Source organism: Eretmochelys imbricata, chromosome 5, assembly GCF_965152235.1.
Source record: "Eretmochelys imbricata isolate rEreImb1 chromosome 5, rEreImb1.hap1, whole genome shotgun sequence".
NCBI lineage: Eukaryota > Metazoa > Chordata > Testudines > Cheloniidae > Eretmochelys > Eretmochelys imbricata.
This window is the reverse complement of record NC_135576.1, coordinates 28,847,549-28,868,921: the sequence shown is the minus strand read 5'-3', so window position 1 is coordinate 28,868,921 and position 21,373 is coordinate 28,847,549. Positions and strand designations below refer to the sequence as shown.

Here is a 21,373-nt window from a genome sequence, read left to right as displayed (position 1 = left end):
CCCTGCCAGAGCCTTTTCTTGCTGCTGTGGAAAACTTCAGCAGGGAGCCACTGGAGCCTTCCCTGTTGGAAACATCTAGGGAAATTGGGAGCAAGAGCTGGTGAAAAGTCCTAGGAGGAAGAAAGACTTGAGGAGCAGAATTAGGGCAAGGGCTAATCACTACATTAGAATATTAAGTTATTTAGGAATATTAAGCTTCACTGTTTAACTTCCAAATTCTTACAGGCCATTTTTGTTCAATAAATTAAAAGGAGATGGAGATACTGCAATCTTTCCCATAGCTTCTACTCATTGTTTACCGAGTATAATCTGACAAAGGATTAAGGATTCGAACCAGAGAACCAGTTTGAACTTGTATTTTTACTTGAACCTGAACCATAATTTTGGCCATCTACTAAACCTGGACTGGGGGGGAAAAGATTGGGTTACAGTTAAAATAAAGGTTCAGCATTTTTTAAGCTCAGTATTTTAAAAACTACTTCGATGTTGAGTTATGTCATCGGTGTTTTTTGCTGGGTTTGTAATTGGTTTGTTAACTTTTTCATGACCACAGCTTTCCATATTTTTTGAACCATTCCTCAGTGGTTGGGCAATTATTACCCAAAACCTTACCCATGTTTCTTTTATATATGCTACCACTAATTTGTGTGTGCTGTAAATAACTAGTGGTAAGATAACCATTCTAAATTGTATATGGGGTCAGATGAACTGAAGTGTAGTTAAATAGACTTTAATTGCCAACTGTAAAGTGTGATTGAAGGTTTCTTAGCAGTTATTCAAAGTAACTGATGAAGCATAAAGTAGGCAATAACTCTATGTAGAAAGTAATGGGAGAAAACCCTAAGACTGATTGTCAGAAGAAGAAGAATGTTCCTTGGAGCATGAGGGGGAGGGGAGCAGAATTCCAAGATGATAGCTCCAGAGAAGTATGGGCCTGCTAGCAAATCAGCCAAAAAGCTTAGGTGATTTAGGCACAGTAGGCCAATGGGATCCCTGCTTAACAAGAAGGGTAACGGTGGGAATACAAAATAGCCTTTCAGTTGAGGATTCTCTTCTTTGAGGTGCAGCAAAAATGCAGGAACACATGAAAAAGTATCAAGGCCCTGAAAGACATACAAAATCCCTTACTACACAAAGCTAGTGCATTAGGGGTGTATGTTTGTTCTTGTACTTTTAACTTGACTCCTGATCTTACTCTGCAAGTACAGAGGAGGGAGAGCTTCAAAACAAACCTTAACCTATAATCTTCTCCAGCATCATGGGGATAGGAGGAATACTCTAATCTTGCTAGGGTGTTTCCAGACCACAAAAGGTTCCAAATGAGATTTATTTTTCTGAAGAGTGCTTGGCAATTCTGACTGACTGTTCCTTCTTTCCTGGCAGTTGGCAAACATGAGCTGACTGGGCACAAAGTGGCAGTGAAGATATTGAATCGACAGAAGATTCGCAGCCTTGATGTAGTAGGAAAAATCCGCAGAGAGATTCAGAACCTCAAGCTTTTTAGACATCCACATATAATTAAACTGTAAGTTTTTAATTTTTATTACCTCTATAATTAGCATTGTCGACCTGGAACACTAATAACCTAAAATATCAAATATAACAGTGTAAACTTAAAGGTAGAGAGCAATGTTACATTTTATTGGAGCAGTAACTTTTTTCCCCTCCAGCAGCTGTCCAATTTCAGGTATATGGGATTTTTTCCAGTGCTTTTGCTGCAACACATCTTAAGGAAATTGATTTTCTGTGAAGAGATGATATCTTTTCTTAGATCTTTGTTAGTTGCAAACTCATCAATAAGCTAGTGTTCATAAATGGAATTGCTAACAGAAATAAACACACAACCCTTCTGTCCTCAACTGCTAGTTAGTATTAAGTGGTTATATTGGACCCTATTTTTCTGTTTGTAGTATGGCTGAGTAATATGGGGTGGAGCTGAGGAAAATAGTTTTTGTAGGGAGGTCCAGACTTATTCTACCCTAAAGTGTTTTTCTAGCTTCACTGCAGTATGGTGTATCCAGATGTAGGTTTGCTCTTTAGAAGTTTCTTTGAGCCAGGGAATAAGTAATCTCTGGCATACGTGACTTTAGTATATAGAAGGGGAAGAACTCTGAAAGGGTGTGTCCTCACTGCAGAGTTAACTCAAGTGATCAGCCTTCAGATGTGAGCACCTGGGTTGGCCTACCTAATCTGTGAGGAGCAATTCTGCAGTCATCTGGCATCCACACTGTTACTTTTGCTCATATGAAGCATTAAAACTTGTAGGGTTAAATCCCCTGGTACTTAGCACTGCAGTAAGTGGAGTTGCTCTGGTTCTCTCCTAGTGAATTGTGGGCGAACTTGTCTCTCATAGATATCAAGGTCAGAAGGAACCACTATGATCATCTAGTCTGACCTCCTGCACAATGCAGGCCACAGAATCTCACCCACCCACTCCTGCGATAAACCTCTCACCTATGTCTGAGCTACTGAAGTCCTCAAATCATGGTTTAAAGACTTCAAGGGGCAGAGAATCCTCCAGCAAGTGTCCCGTGCCCCATGCTACAGAGGAAGGTGAAAAACCTCCAGGGCCTCTTCCTATCTGCTCTGGAGGAAAATTCCTTCCCGACCCTCTTGTTCTGGTCACAGGTAGGAGTGGGAGTTGGAGGAATGCACTGGAGGACTATCAGCACTTAAATGGCTTAGCCTGCATCCATACTGCAATGTGTGAGAGCTCCAGTCAAAGTGTAAGCAGCATTTAGGTTTTAGCCTGTACCCCAGGATGGGCCAGTTAGCTCAGGTGTTAAGCACAACTATGCTTGGGTGGGAGGCTTTTTATATTAGAGCTGGGTTAGGGTAACACCTAAAAACTAGAGAGTTCCATCTGTAATGAAGACAAACAGGGAAATCCTCCATCCCCAAATCCAAATTTTTCCTCAGTTAAAACACTGCAAGCGGAGATTGCAGTGACACCTATTTCTAAGAAATTGTTCAGCTCTATCATGATTTATATAATATGATATAAAACTTTTTTCCTAGCCATTTTTTGCTGAGTCTTAAATGTTTCTCCTTATCCAAGTGTTTAGTTGCAATGTCAAGTATGGTTTCAAGCTCATTGTATCAACTAAGAATGATTAAAATTCTGTTTTTTAAAAAAAAGAGTAATTGCTTGCCTTAATTTGAAATATACCCTGTTGTGATCTTGACCCTTCTTAACAGTAGGCCACAACTTCTTTCCACTTCTAAACATTTGTTCAGCTGATAAAATCTTAAAATCACAACATGTTAAAGGTTGACAGTTTCATGGCTAAAGTGCCGCAGTATAAAATTTTTCTGTACAAACTCGTCTCACTGTCTCTGGAATATTAGTTTAAGACAGTGTTTCCCAAAGTCATGAGGCACATCCCCCAAAGACTGAGAGGGTGTAAAGGACTAGTGGGCAGAGGGGATGAGGTGTCTCAGATGTTTTCCAGAATTGAGTTTTCTATTTTGAAAACAGTGAGACCTTGTCTACATTTGGGAAGTTTTTCTGGCACAGCCGTATTGGCAAACCTTCATAGTATAGATGCAGCTTGTATTGGGATAAATACCAGCACAGTTCACACCAGTTACCCAGGAAATGTAAGCTATCCCCGCAAAAGCACTTTTATGTCGGTATAAGTGCGTCTTATACCAGCAGAGCTATGTGTGGGGCAGAGGAATTCACATGTAACTGATGAACTAGGATAGCTGTAATTTCAGAATGTAGACCAGGCCCTAATCTCTAGCTGTAACCCTGAAGTTAACCCTGAAAACCTAACCCTAGTGCAACTGTTGCAGTAATGTCTGGCTAAAGCCAGGTCAACACTTAAAACTTAGGTTGACATGGCTACTTGTAAGGGGTGTGTAATAGCTGTATCTACACTGAGATTATGCCAGCATAGTTACATCAGCACAGTTTGCTGCTATAGTCCCTGTAGTGTGGACTTGGCCTGGGTTTTCAGAGCACCTGAACTGCTAGCTCTGAGGTGTAAACTGTCCTATTTATTTTAGAGGGGGTGTAGTACCTGGGATGACCGGTGATACTTCCCATCTTCTTTGAGCAGTGAAATAGTTAACAAGGTTGACATTTACATAGTGTCATATTACGAAGATCTAAACAATATATTTTGAATGAATGACCACTCCTGTTGGATATGTCTGATACCATATGTCATTTGTTTAATTTTCTTCAAGGGAGGCTCAGCTTTCAAAAGTTTAGGAAACACTGCCTTAAACAATGTTGTTGGTTAGAAATAACTTCAGAAGTAGTCATAATGCAGTATATGAAAAAGAATTTCATTGTAATGTAAGATACTAACAAGTAATTTAGATGATAAAGAATGAGTCACTAAACTGAAATATCTCAAATTAAACTATATAAAACTAAATCAAACAAGAATGAACTGCCTTCTTAGTCTTGTAAGATAGAATAAGAGCCTCAGAATTCAGGATACATTAGAAATCTGAGTATTAAAATATATTCTGTTTGGTATTTTGATTGTTTACAAGTTAGCAAGTATTAATCACCCAGGTGGTCTGAGAGCTTATTCTTGTCAGTGTAGCTCAAGAATAACTTGACCAGGTATGCTGAAACTTGTTTTCCCTTATCCTGAGAAATCTTTCTATAAGAAAACACTGCGGTCCTTCTGTTGTGTCTACAAGAAGTTAGTTAATTTGTACCATCAGTATACATGGCATGCTTAAACTGAATCACCACACGACTTTGCCGCTTGTCTGTCTTCATCCACCGTCTTACTGTTACCCCTACTTGTCACATCACATCTAAATGTAGACTGTAAAATCAAGGGAGAGACCTAGTCTTTCTGTTTGTTCTGGAAGTAGTAGCTGGCTTTTGGGTGCTGTAGAACTTGTACATAAAATGTCATATAGGAAACCGAGAAAACAAGTCCAAGCATGTTGGGGTTGATTAAACAAACTGTTCAATTAACCACTTCTACATTACTTTGGTAAGCTTCCTAACTTTCTCTGCAACTGTTCGATCTCCTTAAACCCCTTCCTGCTTGTATTTTATAAATATTTAAATGTTTGACTCCTTGTACAATAACAAGAATAATATTGTGTTATAGTGATGCCCTTTGTCTCTAACAAGTACTTGTCTCTTCCTTAGCTTTTTTTTTAGTTATGGAAAGGGGGCTATAATATTTTTAATAGGCCTGAGAAACTTCTATTCCTAATCTGCTGGCTAAAACTGGGCCTCCTACTCAGAAGTGTAAATTCTCTTTAATATGCTTCCACCTGTTGCTGCAGTGGTCCCATTCCCTGATGAGAGATACTGAAACAGGGATTTCTGAACAACTTAATTTCATATAGGAAATATTTAGTTCTAAAGTATAGCTTATATCCAAATTTAACAAAGCCCAATGCTGTTTTAATTATAATTAACTAGTTGTATCTTGTGGGTGTGCAGTGGAATTAATAGATATGTTACCTTTATCAGGTACCAAGTCATCAGTACACCATCTGACATTTTCATGGTGATGGAATATGTTTCTGGAGGGGAACTGTTCGATTATATCTGTAAAAATGGAAGGGTAAGATGACCTTCAGCTCTACAAAACAGTAGATTGCATTTTATAATCACTTTTGCAAAAATGTTTCTCGCTAGGTGAAGAGCTGTTCTTATCTAGTCTTTCAGTTAGCAGTAGCATGTCTCAAAGTATCCTATCCTTTTTCTAACTCAGTAAACTTTGCTCTGAAACTAACATTAATAAGTGGCGTCTGCTAGTTTAAACTTATGGAATTTCATTCATAAATGTAGTTTTATCTTATTTGAAACTGCACTTGCCTCTTTAATTGAATGGTGATACTAATTCTAATCAGTCAAAATTACTGCATCTGTGCAAAGCAGACTAACTTTATGTAACCTTTCATTTTTAACTTTCTAAAGGTTTTGATCAAGTTGAATTTGCATCTTTTGATGTTTGTTTCAATCCGATATATCAAATGCTTTTTCTACATAAAGCAAAAATAGAGAATGCGTGAGCTCTAAGGATTTATGTTCCTAAACACATGACCTCTTTGACAGTCATGCTTCTGAAATTGATTGGAAAAGCAAGTTTTGACTGTGTAATTAACTCAGTGGATAACGTTCCTTAAAAGTGTTCTGTTTAAGGCATTGTGGGCTAGAAAAATTCATTCTGGGTTCTACTGCTGGCTCTGCCACTGAATCATTGTGTGGTAGTCAGTTCATCTTCCCATCTGTTATTTTATCTGTAAAGTGTCCAGACTGTAAAATACTTAAGTATAACCTGTTGCATTCTTTATTGCATCCAAATACTGACTTGCATGGAAATGTAATACAAATAATATTTACTTCTTGCTGATTCAAGAAAAATGTTGGACAGATAAGAGTATTTTAAATGGCTTCTTTTCCTTTCTTAGCTTGATGAGAAGGAGAGTAGACGTTTATTCCAGCAAATCCTTTCTGGTGTGGATTATTGTCACAGGCATATGGTTGTACATAGAGACTTGAAACCTGAAAATGTACTGCTTGATGCACACATGAATGCCAAGATAGCTGATTTTGGTGAGCATTTATTTTATTCTAAACTTGATCATGTTCAAGTTTCATCAGATGCTATTTATTAATGCAGAAAATATTCAATTATTGGAGTTGTGATACTTGGATACTATGGTGATGGGCACAGTACAAGAACCTAAGGAGTGTCCCAAAAAGAAATATGAGAACATTGCTTAGTGCAGAGTTTTCTTCTCCTTATAGGTCATCTTTGAGCCAGATGTTTTGTGACTGGATAAAATTAATAGTCTGGCCTGGTCTGGTAGAACAAAAATGTCACTAAGTATTAAATTTGTATTTAGCATTTAATGCATGTTACTCCATTTATTTCAAAATTGATTTTTGGCAAGTTCCTTATCTTCTATATCTTTCTCCACTGGTAAAATCGGGACAACTATCCACCTTTTGTTTTAATAACTCAATGTCTTCTGATCCACAAGGACGGTTCACCAAACTTGATAAGAACCACATCATTCTAGTGAAAGGCATTAATGATGGTATAGCACTTAGTACTATTATTCAGTACTACTTTCCATATCTAACTATAAATTCAACTTAAAATTAAAAAAGTAAAAAGATCTACCCTGATGACAATGACAGTATAAAACTGAAACTGAAGATAATGAAAGGTAAAAGAGGAACTAACTTCTTACTAATTCTTGCACTTGCTATGTATTGTCTGCTTAGCCAAGGGAAGGAAGGTTATAGTTCTTTACTTGTACAGACTTGCTATAAAAGAGCACAAAATACAACTGCAGAAAGACGGGCAGCTAGTTTTCAGGACTGCCAGCATTAGGAAACCTTCTTGCCATATAAACATAGACAGGTATCCATATTGCTACATAATCCTGATATTTCTCTTGTAGACATAGTGGATTATACCCGCCCTTGTAAAGCGCTTTGAGATCTCTGATGAAAGGTGCTATATAAATGCTAAGTATTCAATTATTTCAAAGGTATGGTGTTCAAATACATTGGGGGTTGGGAGTCCTGTTAATTATTTCTGTCAAAGGGTTTTACTACGTTGATATGCAGAATGCTTTTAGATGAACGATTACTTATTCTTTTACAGCAAAACAAAATGCAGTTTTAACTGTTAAAATGGCTTTATTACCGTGGATAAATTTTAGCAAAGCTGTTGAACTTATTTAACTAAACGAGTATTTATAAAGAAACCTGTTCAGTTTAATAAGTATGAAAACTGGTTGAGGCACTCTTCTCTATCACTTCAGATTCAAAAAAGGGAGTATTGCATTAATGCAGTAAGCCATAGCCAGAACACTCAATCCTATCCAAGCTGTAGTCTGCAACTCCCCAGTGGATGTTGAGAGAGTGCCCGTCTGCTGCTGTAGGTACAATCACTATACTGTTCTGTAAAGAGCTGCTATTGAATCTTGTGTTCTGTAGAGGCTATTCCTTGGACTGTTCTGTGGTGGTCTTCCACTTCAGGCATTTGGAAGCAATCACTGTTAAGAATGCTTTCTCTTGTTGAAGTCCCACCTTACTGCAGTCCTGTGTCTCCCTTAGAACAACTCAGTCCTCCATTATGTCTCTGGACATTTCCAAAACAGACTTTTCTTGCTGCGTCTTGGAATGGATGTATTCTCTTAGGCATGCCTAGATCATGTGCATACATGTCTTTAGTTTTACTGAACTGATGCTGAAGAGCAAAACTAATTTCTGGTATACTGTATGCAACATCTTACACTGCACTGTTCTGTTTCTGTACACATTTCAGTAATTCTAAACTGCTGTACTTTATAATTTAGAAAAAGTAAACTATAACTTATTACTCGTATTAGCATTAGTGGTTGGATTAAGATGCCCATACAGTGTGTAATCAGTTTCCTCTAGCTGAATTTTTTTAGTAGCTGCTTTTGTACACTTTCAGGTCTTTCAAATATGATGTCAGATGGAGAGTTTTTAAGAACAAGCTGTGGTTCCCCTAACTATGCTGCACCAGAAGTAATTTCAGGAAGGTAGTATCTCTTATATTCGATGAATGTATTCATGTAGTTGAAAAATACCTTGCTAGTTAATATTAAAGATAACAAGACAATATTATAGTACACAAGCTCAACGTTGACTTTCCCTCCCTTGCTAATTTTTGAAGCTTACCTATACGTTGATTAGTGGCCTAGTCAGCTTTATTGGCCCCTTCAGTGTCACTGTACTGTGTCAAGTAGTCCAAACTGCAGTGTGTGTATGCTGTACCCAAGTCAGTTTGGTAAAAATGCAGTTTTATCAATTAGAAAATTCATGTACAGTGAATATCATAAACTGTATCTATCACTTTCCAGAATTACCAAAAGGTCTGCTTAGTACAGTATTTTGCCAAACAGTGGGTCCCAACCCACCAGGGGATCGCAGGAAGGTCCCAGATGGGTTGCCATGTCCCATGGTGGATTAACCCATCACTGGGCCCTGACCTAGGCAAACGTTTTGGTGCAGAGGGGAGGACTGGGGGAGATGGAAAGCGAGCTCGCTTCACACTCACCCTGCAGTGGCAGCTCCTGTGCTGGAAGGCTGGGCCCAGCTTTTTGCTCTAGTGCAGGGTCACAGCACCATTCAGGTTTGGCCTGGCTTCCCCTTTGTCATGGGGGGAAACTGGCCAAATATGAGTGGTTCTACAACTCCGTGCACCATGTTGCAATGCCTGGAGGTAGGTGCAGTCTCATGTGATAGGAGCTGCCACTGCAGGGTAAAGGTGGGGTGGGCTCGCTCCCCAACTCCACCAGGCCTCCTGTCTGCACTGGGCCAGAATTAGGGTTGTGGTGCTGGGGCAAATTAGGAGATAAGTGTCTGGTGAGTCACCAAAAAAAAAACAACCCCAAATGCAGTCGGTGGGTTGCCTTATTAAAAAGTTTGGGAACCACTGACCTAATGAATCATAGTTCACACTTTGGAAGTAGCACTTTATTTTCTGACTAACAGATAGAAAAGTTCCAGGCAGGAAAGTTTGGTATTAGTGTGAACTTTTACTGTGGCATATTAGGGCAAGTGACATTTGGGCCTATTAGCTCAATCCTGCAACTATTAAATCCTCCAACACAGTTAGTCAACTGTAGAGTGCAGTCAGATGTGTGACTTGCAGCTTGTGTAGGTATACACATGCTAGCTTTAATCTAGCTAGCTTGCTAAAAATCAGCAATGAAGAAACAGCTGTGCTTGCTAGCAATGCAAATATGTACTGTGGGAACTGTACAAGTTTGAACATTCCAGGCTGAAGCCCATGCCACTGGTGCATCTTCATTGCTGTTTTTACAAGATAGCTAGATTAAAGCTAGCACAAGTATACAGTACCTACACGATCTGCAAATTGTACCTCCGATTGCAGGATAAACATACCCTTAATGTTGTCTGTTCTGGGCAACCCACTGACTTCCACCCCACTGCAGTAGTTACTATTGCTGAGCATAATCCAGGCATCTGATTTATTAGTAAATGGGACAAGGAAACATAGGAACTTAATCTCCCTTCCCCCTAGGATGATATTTGTGGTTTGGATATAATTTGCCAAATACATGTTTACATTGACCTGCCTTGTCACTGTGGTATGGCCTTCCCCTCAATTTAGCACTATGGTACATTACATAGATAGAGCAGAATTCATCTATATGTCCATGCCCTACCTGTCTGGTGGAGTTCAGCTTCACAATCATGTGCATACTGTGCCTCCCCTGATCAGTGCTGGTAGGCCTCAGTTTGTCTGTGTTCTTTTAACTACTACAACATATAAACAAGTTGCAAAAAGATATATAATTAAATGTACTGTGCTACTATAACTTATTAACAGATAACCTTTTCCAGATTATATGCAGGTCCAGAAGTAGATATTTGGAGCAGTGGGGTTATTCTCTATGCTCTGCTTTGTGGAACCCTTCCATTTGATGATGATCACGTGCCAACGCTTTTTAAGAAGATATGTGATGGTATCTTTTATACCCCTCAATATCTAAATCCATCTGTGATTAGCCTTCTGAAACACATGCTGCAGGTGGATCCCATGAAGAGAGCTACAATCAGAGACATTAGGTAAAACAATAATTGATGTCTAATCACAGATGCCACAGTAGAAATCAACAGAACTAAGAAATCGTTCATAAAAATGGTTCTGCCATACAACCTATTGTTACTCTCCATTGATATACATATTTGTGTTTTGGCTTTTGGAAATCTGACAGCTCTGGTTCCAAAGGCAAAATCTGCTTATGCCTAGAATTCTATTACTAATACACTTAAAAGGTGTTGGAGTTCAAGATATTGAAGTGTCTGTATTGATCCTTGAGGGGGAAAAAGAGATCCTTCTAAAAATTGGGATTAGGGCAGAAAGAGACATAAAGATGTACAAATCCTAAAGAAAGATAGGTGTTAATGTTAGTGTGTAATATACTTTTCGTGTACCTTCCATCAGAAGATATCAGTGCTTTATGAACACTAGGCCTTATAATAATTGTGCTAATTGGTGGGTGGGGGGCATACTAATCTGACAGATGCTTTTAACGAATAAGGTACAGAGAAACTAAGTGATGTGATGAAGGTGTCTGGGGAAGACTGTGGCAGGGTAGGGTTAGATCTGATACTGAAGCAAGTGCTTTAACCATAAGACCCTGCTTTCACTCCTTGTACAGGACAAATTGCAAAATTAATTTATTGGTTTCCTTGATTAACTGCCCTGTTACATTTTCGTATCTTCAGATGAATATTGTAATATTTTCATAGTCTTTACTACCAATTGTCATTGCAAAATTCTTGTTTCATGACACATCACTGGACATTTCTTATGTAGCTAGCTCAGTGCACTGAAATGACCAATCTGCTCTTTACTGTATTTTCCAGTGGGTCAGACAACTTTGAAAAATAAGGTTTCTGCTGTATTTTAACTTTTATTGTGTTTTGAAATGTAAACTGTAAATCTTTGTTCTTGTATGCTGGTTAATACCAGACAGTACCAAAAGGTTGTCGTCTGACCGACTTTTCTTACCCTTTCCTTGGCCGTTTAAGTCTACTAACTTTTGGGGCAGTGAGGGAAGGTGACTCTTGAATACAGATTAGAATGAACGATGGCTAACAAAATGTTAAAATTCCAGTTTCTTTACATCTACCAATCCCTGTCCTAATGCCTATCAAGGAGGTAGGTTATTCTAGATAACAGGACTAGGGACCTTTCTTATGCACAAGTATTATGTGGATATTGGGTCAAATTCAAGAAATACTTTTGGCAGAAAAAATTGGAAATTTTTTTAAAATTTTTTTTAACCATTTCAAAACAAAACATTTTGACGATTTCAAAATTTAGCTGGACTTTTTTTAAACTGAAAAACACAACCAAAAAAACCAAAATTTATTTCAGGTCAAATAAAACTTTTTTGGGGGTTAAGCCTATGGACCGAAAAATCAATTATTGGTTCCGGTCTGGCTGGGAGGAGAAGGGGACACCTAATGCATGATGATCAGCAATGAGTAAACATTGTTAGAATTAAGTTGAAAATTCTAAAAATAAGGAGTTTGTGTTTTTTGTTACTGCCATCAAGGAGTTGACAGACAACCTACTAGAGTGTGATTCAAGTAGGGTATAATCTAGAGTTGAAATATTAAGGCCATGTCTATGCTAGGTGAAAAAGGTGGCCAATACAATGTAAAATACTAGTGTAGACAAAGCAAATTGTAGTTTGGTGTTCTTAGTGTATGAACCTCTATCCCCTACGTCAAGTAAAACTACAACTTGCCTGGTGTGTACTAACACTTTTTTAAAAACACACCTCCTTTTCCTGGTGTTGACCTGACCTAAAACAAAATAGAGCTTTCAGTTTCAGCTTTCCTGGGTTATCCTGACATCAACAATTTTCCTTTTTAAGAACAATGAAATGCTTTATTAAATCTCATAATTAATAAAAGTTTGTCTTTAACTATTCGGTTTTCCTTAAAAGTTTACATAAAATCTGTGTGGCTGAACTCAAAACTACTTATTTTTATATCCAGGGAGCATGAGTGGTTCAAGCAGGACCTTCCCAAGTATCTCTTTCCTGAAGACCCCTCCTATAGCTCAAACATGATTGATGACGAAGCCTTAAAAGAAGTGTGTGAGAAGTTTGAATGCACAGAAGAGGAGGTGCTAAGCTGTTTATATAGCCGAAATCATCAAGACCCCTTAGCAGTTGCCTATCACCTCATTATAGATAACAGAAGAATAATGAATGAGGCCAAAGACTTCTATTTGGCAACAAGCCCACCAGATTCTTTTCTTGATGATCACCATTTGTCTCGCCCTCATCCTGAAAGAGTGCCATTTTTAGTAGCTGAAGCACCACGGCCACGCCACACACTTGATGAGCTCAACCCACAAAAGTCAAAACACCAAGGTGTAAGAAGAGCTAAGTGGCATTTAGGAATTCGGAGTCAAAGTCGACCAAATGACATCATGGCAGAAGTTTGTCGAGCAATTAAACAATTGGATTACGAATGGAAGGTGAGGGAACAAAAAGCTTTCTGACAGATGGTTATGTTTAGCTTAAAACACAAAATTGATACCTTACTTTTTGGCCTGAAGGCCACATCTGGGTGGGGAAATTACATGTAGGGCTGGGACAGGGGTTGCGGTGTGGGCGGGAGTATGGTGTGGAGGAAGGGGCTCAGGGCAAGCAGTTGGGGTGCAGGGGGGGTGTACAAGGGGGCTAAGGCAGGGGATTAAGGTGCAGGAGGGGTATGTCAGGGGGCTCAGGGCAGGGGGTTGGGGTGCAGGGTGCAGACCTGGAGCAGCTCCGGGATGGCAGCGGCACGCAGCGGGGCTAAGACAGGCTTCCTGCCTGCCCTGGCCCCACACTGCGCTGCTCCCGGAAGCAGCCAGCACCATGTCCCTGCAGCCCCGGGAGTGGGGAGAGGCCTCTGTGTGCTGCCCTTCCTGCGGGTACTTCCTGGCCAGTTGGAGCCATCTTCCCCCACGCCGTCCCCCAGGGGCTGCAGGGACGTGGTGCTGGCCACTTTCAGGAGTGGTACAGGCCGTGGGCTGGATCCAAAGCCTTGATGGGACGTATCCGGCCCACGGGCCGTAGTTTGCCCACCCCTGCTTTAGGAGGTTTGTGTTTTGTATACATTATTTATCACGGTCTTTAAAAATTATAATGAAAATTAACTATTTCATCTGTATTCTTTACCAGGTTGTAAATCCATACTACTTGCGTGTTCGAAGGAAGAATCCAGTGACTAGTACATATTCTAAAATGAGTTTACAGTTATACCAGGTGGACAGTAGGACGTACTTACTGGATTTCCGTAGCATTGATGGTATGTGAAGGAGAATAAATACATAACTATTGGAATAATATAATTATAAACAATTGAAGAAATTGTAGTGGTGTAATTCGGACTTTCACACTTAAATATCAGTTAGAAATGTGATTTGGAAGCCCTTAAGGACCTGGGCCTTGTCTTCACTCAGGAAAAAAGGTGTGGGTGGGTTTAATTTGTTAGCTAATTTTGAGGTAAAATCCTAGCAAAGACAAGGCAGTTGTAGTTTTCACATGAGTTGGCAGGTCAAGATCAAGACAGTGGGGCGTACTAGTCTTTACCTGGATCTGTTAACTACAAACTGCCTTGTCTCCGCTAGGATTTTACTTCAGGTTCACACGTTATTTCCAAGTGAAGATTGCATTCTTAGTTTTATCAGGCTAAGTTGTCCCATATTCTCTGCCAAAAAAATCCAGTGACCGAAGTCTGCAGATCAAAATCTCAAACAGAATTGTTAATACAAAATTGGGTTTTGGGATGGGTGTGGCAGATACAAGAGGAGATGGTTATTTACAATCTTTACTATGGAATTCCAGTCTCGGCTTCATAAACTGGTCTGCCAAAACGGCAAAGTGAGGGACAAGTTCAGCAGTGTGAATTTAAATATTTAAACTTATTTTAAAAAATTGTAGAAGTTCATGGTTTAGATAGAGCATAACTCAATGCAAACATACTTTTGTAAACTAATTTGAGCAGATAGTTGAAGACTGGACTAGAGGGTTACTGCCCTCGGTTTCTTCAGCTAATTTGATAACCAGTGCACAAGTGTCTTTGAGTAACTTGAATGTCAAACACCTGTGTTAACCCTGTGAAAAAATACAAGGGTTTGCTGCATCTGCTGTATATATTTTGATTTGTAACATACATATGCAAATGCTGTGTAAATAAAAGTAGAAAACAAGATTACCTTTCAAAGACTTGGTATTAATGGTGAGGGGACCTCAAATTCTCAGTTTAGTGGCTATTTGTTATATTTGCTGCTATAAAGTGTTTCATCGTTTTTTCTCGCTTTTTTCTAGATGAAATTATTGAAGCAAAATCTGGGACTACCACACCGCAGAGATCAGGTTCTGTGAGCAGCTATAGATCTTGTCAGAAGGAGTCTGATGGTGATGCACAAGGAAAATCTGCAGATCTGTCCCTTACCTCATCAGTGACATCTTCATTTGACTCTTCTTCAGCTGACTTAACCCCAAGATCAGGGAGTCACACCATAGAATTTTTTGAGATGTGTGCAAATCTTATTAAAATACTTGCACAATAATTTTAAAGATTGGCTTATTTCTTTTGTAGCAATAAGCATGCCTAAATCATAGTCAAATGCTTCCAATTATAATCAAGTTACAATTAACGAAGGCGCTGAAGACTAGCCACATAATGCAGTTTGCACAGGGATTGAAACATGATTAAGAGCAGTTAGACCTCTAATACACTGAAGCTGAAGTGAGTTATGATTACGTTGTCTACTATTCAACAGTATAATACAGGTACAATAAATTACAGGGCCTTTGGGTGGTTCTCAACATTTTACACTGAGTGCACATTAGGCTTCATAGAACATTACAGTTAACCATAAGGACCATTTTATTTGTATTTACACTGGCGGTAATTTTGTTGCAGTGTAGGTAAATGTTCACCTGCTAGCCTAGTGACCTATGACAGTGACTTGTTGGGCACAATCTGCAATTGTAGTTTCAGTATACCATTGTTGTCTTACAGCAGGAACACATTCGAGCTGCTGTGGTGTTCATCCCACTTATAATTGGCAGTAAATAGTCAAGCTAGTTTGGGTGAATATTTTTAAGCAAATCATAACTTACTACTTTTTTAATAACTTTGATAGATTTTGATTGTGTATATGTTGGAGAGTTCAAACAGTCAGCATTTCTTATGAGTTTGAATACTAAGTAAGCACTAAAGATGAAATCCAGTGGGCTATATTAGGTCAGTGAAACAATTGTGGTCCCATACCACAAGGTTTGAGAAGGCTCATGCAAAGGAGATTCTTCTGTCTCCTATGCACCATGAAACAGTGTTCCACAAGAGGGAAGGCTTTCAGTGGGTTCATGAACTGTTCGGTTTCACTAGCCCATTTTAGAGTAGTAGCAGTGGATCAGCTCCTGGCATGCTGCTACAGGCTGAGGATTCCTTAGTTCTATGTGTGAGTGCTTTTCCAGAATCTTACACTGAGTTTATTCTTAAATTATCAGTGTTCTTTATATCACACGCTGGGTCAGCTATAGGACTGTATAGAACTCATTTTGCAGTTGGAACTATTTATCTAGATTAGGATGCCCAAATCATTTTATAGCACATCTTGTTGTTTTTAATTAAATGATTCTAAAGTTAACAGTGCAATTGATCAGTCATTTAAACTGAAATATACAACTGGTCAATGCTAATAAAAGCACGTAAATTTGTGTGTTAATATTCCACTGAACTTTTAACACTTCATCACAAATGCTGACATAATTGGCATGAATAGTTTAAGGCTTCTAAATTTACCAGGTCTGTTTCAGTTTTTCAGAAAGAAATTTGATTTTTTTTAATGTAATATTGGACAAATCATAGCACATGCACATAATGAAAACATTTTAAATGTTTCTCTATTTGTAGTTGGATGTACTTTTGCTCCTTTAACTATGATAAATACAAATTTGAAGCAATTTGTTTATGCCAGAAAATGTTTAATCTTACAGTTGAGTTGTATGTTAACTTCAAAATGGAGTCTGCTAGATCTCTTCCTCCCCCTAGTTTTTCTTTACAGTGCCACTTTATAATTAAGAGAACCCAAACATATAGAGTGAAATCTTGACCACACTGAAGTTAATGGGAGTTTTGCCAGTGAGTTCAATTTGTCCAGGATTCACCCGCAGTGAACTGCTAAATACAGATGCAGTAAGAATAGTTTATCCTTGCAAGAGTAGTACAATAATCTGGGTTATCTAACTCTAGAAGTTCATAAGTGTTTCTAATATGCACTGAATTCAAAGAAACCTGCACCTGCTTAAGCCCCAGGATTTGCCGTGTCTTAGCATTATGAATTTGGGAGTTGCATGGTCTATCAGTAACTGGGTACAAGTTTCAATTTCAACTCTTGTCCGCCTGTCTTCAGAGAAGTGTCACACGTGGTCCCTATAAAGCAGGATTACACTACTGTATTTCAAAACAGAAAGCTGTATTTTTCTTTAAAGATGATGCTTTGGGTTTATACTGCTGACGGAATTTAGATGTTAGGATGGGGGACCAATTACAAATTCTACTATTTAAAAGTTAGTCTTGTCAGAATTAATTCTGATACATCTATTCAATAAGTTATTGTGATCCCTTTTAGCTACGCTGTTTTATTTTGAAATTGTTAAATATTGCACTTGTACAAATAGCATAACAAACGCACATTTTTTTATTGCAGTATTTCCTTATTCAGAAACACTTAAACTGTCTCTTTTGCATATGTTAAATGAAATCTTTTGAACCTGTAGCTGTTCCTGGTTTGCAAATACTTTGTAATGCTCAACACACATAAGCTTTACTTTTTATACTTTTCCAGCTTTTGTGCTTTAAGGCGACCATGTTTTTACTTTGTCTTGGAGTATGAAGTTTAACGTATATTTCTGACAGAATGCATAGTTTTAAATAAAGTAAATTTTATTGGTATAAGAAGTCAGTTTTGATGGCCCAAGCCTTTCTCATTGGAATTGATTTTTAAATACGGGGCAGTGAAGGAAGAATTGGGACTATTTAACCTATTTGATTCCAGTTTCATTTATCTGTTTCAAACTTTTACTCTGACAGTTTAAACTACTTTCTTCATCAGACATAAAGCTGACTTTCTTAATGTTGCATTAGTATCTGGCAATAGGCTATCAAAACAAATTTTCACTGCAAGGCATAGTGGGGCTGTGTTGGGGAGATCTTAATCAACTACATCTTTAATTGCAAAGGGAATACTGAAAACTGCTTTTTAGATTTTTTTTTCTTTTTCCCCCCCTTCCCCTAAGCTTGCTATACATGGAGAGGCCCCTCAAATATTCTTGCTTTTTTATTGTAATTGTTCATAAAATGTGGATAAATCTGTTTGTCCACATGTAATGTAACTTACACTGGTAAGGTGGTAAAAGTCCATCTTTGTGGTGCAATATTTCAGAGACCATTTTCCATATGTCTTGACATTGAAATAAATATTTACTGTCAGTTGATTACCATTGTATGTTGTAAGAAATGAACATTTTTTTTCTTACAAACAAGATGTGCCTACTTCCTATTGCAATTTTTGGCAATACTGAATGAAAAATGCTTGTTATAGCTGTATGACTTTTTACCTTTCAAGGATGTGAAATTGTATGTTAGTCAATATAAAATACTCATCTCTTGTTTGAAAATTGTGTGCATGCTACTTTGTCTTTTTGGTATCCATAAAATTTTGTATACTAATTTAAAGTGGATGCTACATTTATTTCAAATCCAGAAAACTATCAAAAGTATAGATTAAACTAATGGAATAGCAATAACTGTGACCACTGAATGAATTCCATCTCTCATTTCCGTAGCACGCTCACTATTGATGCTACTATCTTCTACAAGATATTTATCAATAACCATGCTTTATAGCTCCACTAACTACACTAGCTCAGCAGTTTGATCTGCTTTACACCCCATAAATCAACACCACAAAACTTGACTTCAGATGAAAGATTAGTGTTGAACTAAGGGTTGGGACGTAGCTGTTCTAAAGCACAGCCCAAGAAGGTGAGGGTTGGCAGTGGGGCACAGTCCCTAAATTGCACCCTCCCAATTCCCACTACCACTATGCCACTCCCTAATTCTGCACCAAAAATGTTGAGTAGCTCATGTTAAGGAGTATATCAGGAACCTCTTGACAAAATGACCCGCAACTTGCTTTCCTTTGATCACACTCAGTTCATTTGTTTTGGAAATTTATCAGGTGCATGACTTGTGATTACATTATGCTAATCTCAAAAGAGAATCTTTCATTCTTCCCTCTTTAATTAATGCTATTTTCCTTGATACTACTCAAATAAAATCAGAGAGGCCATGTGGATTTTAGAGCACTTTAAAACTTCAGGCCTTAAACTAGAAACTTGAAGCTCAGAACAAAACTTGCAAAGGGAACTCCTGCACAACACAGACAGAGAACAAATCTGCATAACAGATTATCTGAAAGCTGCCAAGGGAGGGTTCAAACTCTCAGTTCATGGGTGCAATGCTCATCTTAAATACGACTAGGGTTACCTTGGACTACACACAACCTGTGACACCATACTGTTAAAGTTAGAGCATTTGCAGGCAGAGTCTTGCAGCATGCTTCAGTCTCTGTGATGCATCAGTTTAGCTCAGGTTGGCCTGGAGTTACAAATTTGACCCTCAATAACAGCTGCAGTGCCGTTTTCCCAAAGCAGCTATGGATGCTGGGCCAAAGTTGAGATAAATTCAAAGTAGGTAAAGTTGGTTAGGTTGAGTTGCAGTTCTGTGCACTGCAAAAATAAATAAAGACACACAATCACTAGGTGATTTTTTGGAAATGTATGATTTTTTTTTTTAAGGGAGCTGTATTAAGGAACCTCTTGGTCAACTTTCTTAATCCTAAATTTGGACCATTAGTCCTACCCAATACCACAATGATGCAAAGCAAATTTCAAGACTAGCTTAAGGAGTATATGGAGTTCAGGGCACTTATTGTCTAACCAATTTCTTGTCTAATAGTGACAATAAGTAGGGTCCAGCCGAGCAGGAGGAGGAAGTGTCAATGGCATCAGACATCAATTTCATGGAAATAAGCTGTCTCAGTTGCTCTGACCTGCTTTGGGAGAGAGGAAGGTATATAGCACTTATTGTTTAGTCTTGTATGCATTAGAGCAGTAATGTGGCTGCCTGTCCAGCCCATGAAGGTGAGGCTGGAACCAAAGGATCGTAGCTCATGGCTTCATTATTGTAAGACACCAGAGCTCTTTGGTAGCCTCATTTCAGTGCTGAGGGAAAGCTGGGGGGGAGGTATAATCACCTCACTTTCTAGACCATTTCTCATGTTTGTTTCCTTTTGGGGTGCGGGGGGGGAGTGACCAAAGGCCTCTACTCTGCTGCTTCTCATGGTACTAGCCATGTGCTGGTCCCTGTTTGGGAAGGGAGGAGAGAGTCCTTAATTCCAGCAGAGTAGTTGCTTTGTTGTACTATAGAATCATAGAAGATTAGGGTTGGAAGAGATCTCAGGAGGTCAGATAGTCCAACCCCCTGCTCAAAGCAGGACCAACACCAACTAAATCATCTCAGCCAGGGCTTTGTCAAGCTGGGCCTTAAAAACCTCTAAGGATGGAGATTCCACCACCTCCCTAGGTAACCCATTCCAGTGCTTCACCACTAGTGAAAGTGTTTCCTAATATCCAACCTAGACCTCCCCCACTGCAACTTGAGACCATTGCTCATTGTTCTGTCATCTGCCACCACTAAGAACAGCCGAGCTCCATCCTCTTTGGAACCCACCTTCAGGTAGTTAAAGGCTGCTATCAAATTCCCCCCTTGCTCTTTTCTTCTGAAGACTAAACAAGCCCAGTTCCCTCAACCTCTCCATGTAAGTCGTGTGCCCCAGCCCCCTGAACATTTTCGTTGCCCTCCGCTGGACTCTCTGCAATTTGTCCACATACTTTCTGTAGTGCAATACTCCAGGTGTGGCCTCACCAGTGCCGAATAGAGAGGAATAATCCCTTCCCTCGATCTGCTGGCAATGCTCCTATTTATGCAGCCCAATATGCCGTTAGCCTTCTTGGTAACACAGGCACACTGCTGACTCATATCCAGCTTCTCATCCACTATAATGTGGAGGGACCAGCTGAGTGTGAATACTGACTGCTGTTTGCATGCTTGGCAAAAATATTCTACTCAATCTCCTGGATAACAACTGTCAGTACTTTAACTCACTGCTCATATCATTGAGAGACAGGTGAGGCACCCTTGGTTCTTGAATAAAATGAACACTGTGAGAAAATCAATAAACACTGTAAGAAGAGGAAATATTCTAATGACTGTACTTTGGTAAGAAGAACGTGTAGTTCCTTGCCAGGCTATTTCACAGCTTGTAATTGTTTGGGGCAAGTTTTCTGGAAAACGACAGCTTGGGAGTTCCTGTGTTTTTCATCAGCACCCTGATCCCCATGCAGAGGAGATGCACGATTATTAAATTAAGCCTGTTGTTTGGCCGTGGTTCATAGGAAACCAGTGGTGTTCTGTTATTTTCCTTGTTGGGCCTGTCCTGGTCTGGGTACCCAGAAATCACCTACTTCAGGACAGGCCCAACAAGGAAAATAACAGAACACCACTGGCCATCACGTACAGCCCCCAGCTAAAACCCTCTCCAGCACATTATCAATGATCTACAACCTATCCTGGAAAACGATCCCTCACTCTCCCAGACCTTGGGAGACAGGCCAGTCCTTGCTTACAGACAGCCCCCCAACCGAAGCAAATACTTACCAGCAACTACACACCACACCACACAAACACAAACCCAGGAACCAATCCCGGTAGCAAACCTCG

General features: G+C 39.1%; 1 protein-coding gene across 3 annotated transcripts in view; it reads left to right on the top strand.

The window, feature by feature from the left end:
- Positions 1 to 17,344, top strand: part of PRKAA1 (protein kinase AMP-activated catalytic subunit alpha 1) — a 30,505-nt gene extending 13,161 nt beyond the window's left edge. Inside the window, exons 2-9 of one of the 3 annotated variants that reach the window (XM_077816794.1) lie at positions 1,384 to 1,525; positions 5,459 to 5,552; positions 6,403 to 6,547; positions 8,430 to 8,517; positions 10,349 to 10,573; positions 12,521 to 13,007; positions 13,696 to 13,822; positions 14,845 to 17,344. In XM_077816794.1, coding sequence (XP_077672920.1) covers positions 1,384 to 1,525; positions 5,459 to 5,552; positions 6,403 to 6,547; positions 8,430 to 8,517; positions 10,349 to 10,573; positions 12,521 to 13,007; positions 13,696 to 13,822; positions 14,845 to 15,089 — 1,553 coding nt within the window. In that variant the 3' untranslated portion in view covers positions 15,090 to 17,344. Of the gene's footprint in view, positions 1 to 1,383; positions 1,526 to 5,458; positions 5,553 to 6,402; positions 6,548 to 7,476; positions 7,887 to 8,429; positions 8,518 to 10,348; positions 10,574 to 12,520; positions 13,008 to 13,695; positions 13,823 to 14,844 lie in introns of those variants that run through there. The other 2 variants (XM_077816795.1, XM_077816796.1) reach the window with 2 other exon arrangements.
- The last annotated feature ends 4,029 nt before the right edge of the window (positions 17,345 to 21,373 follow it).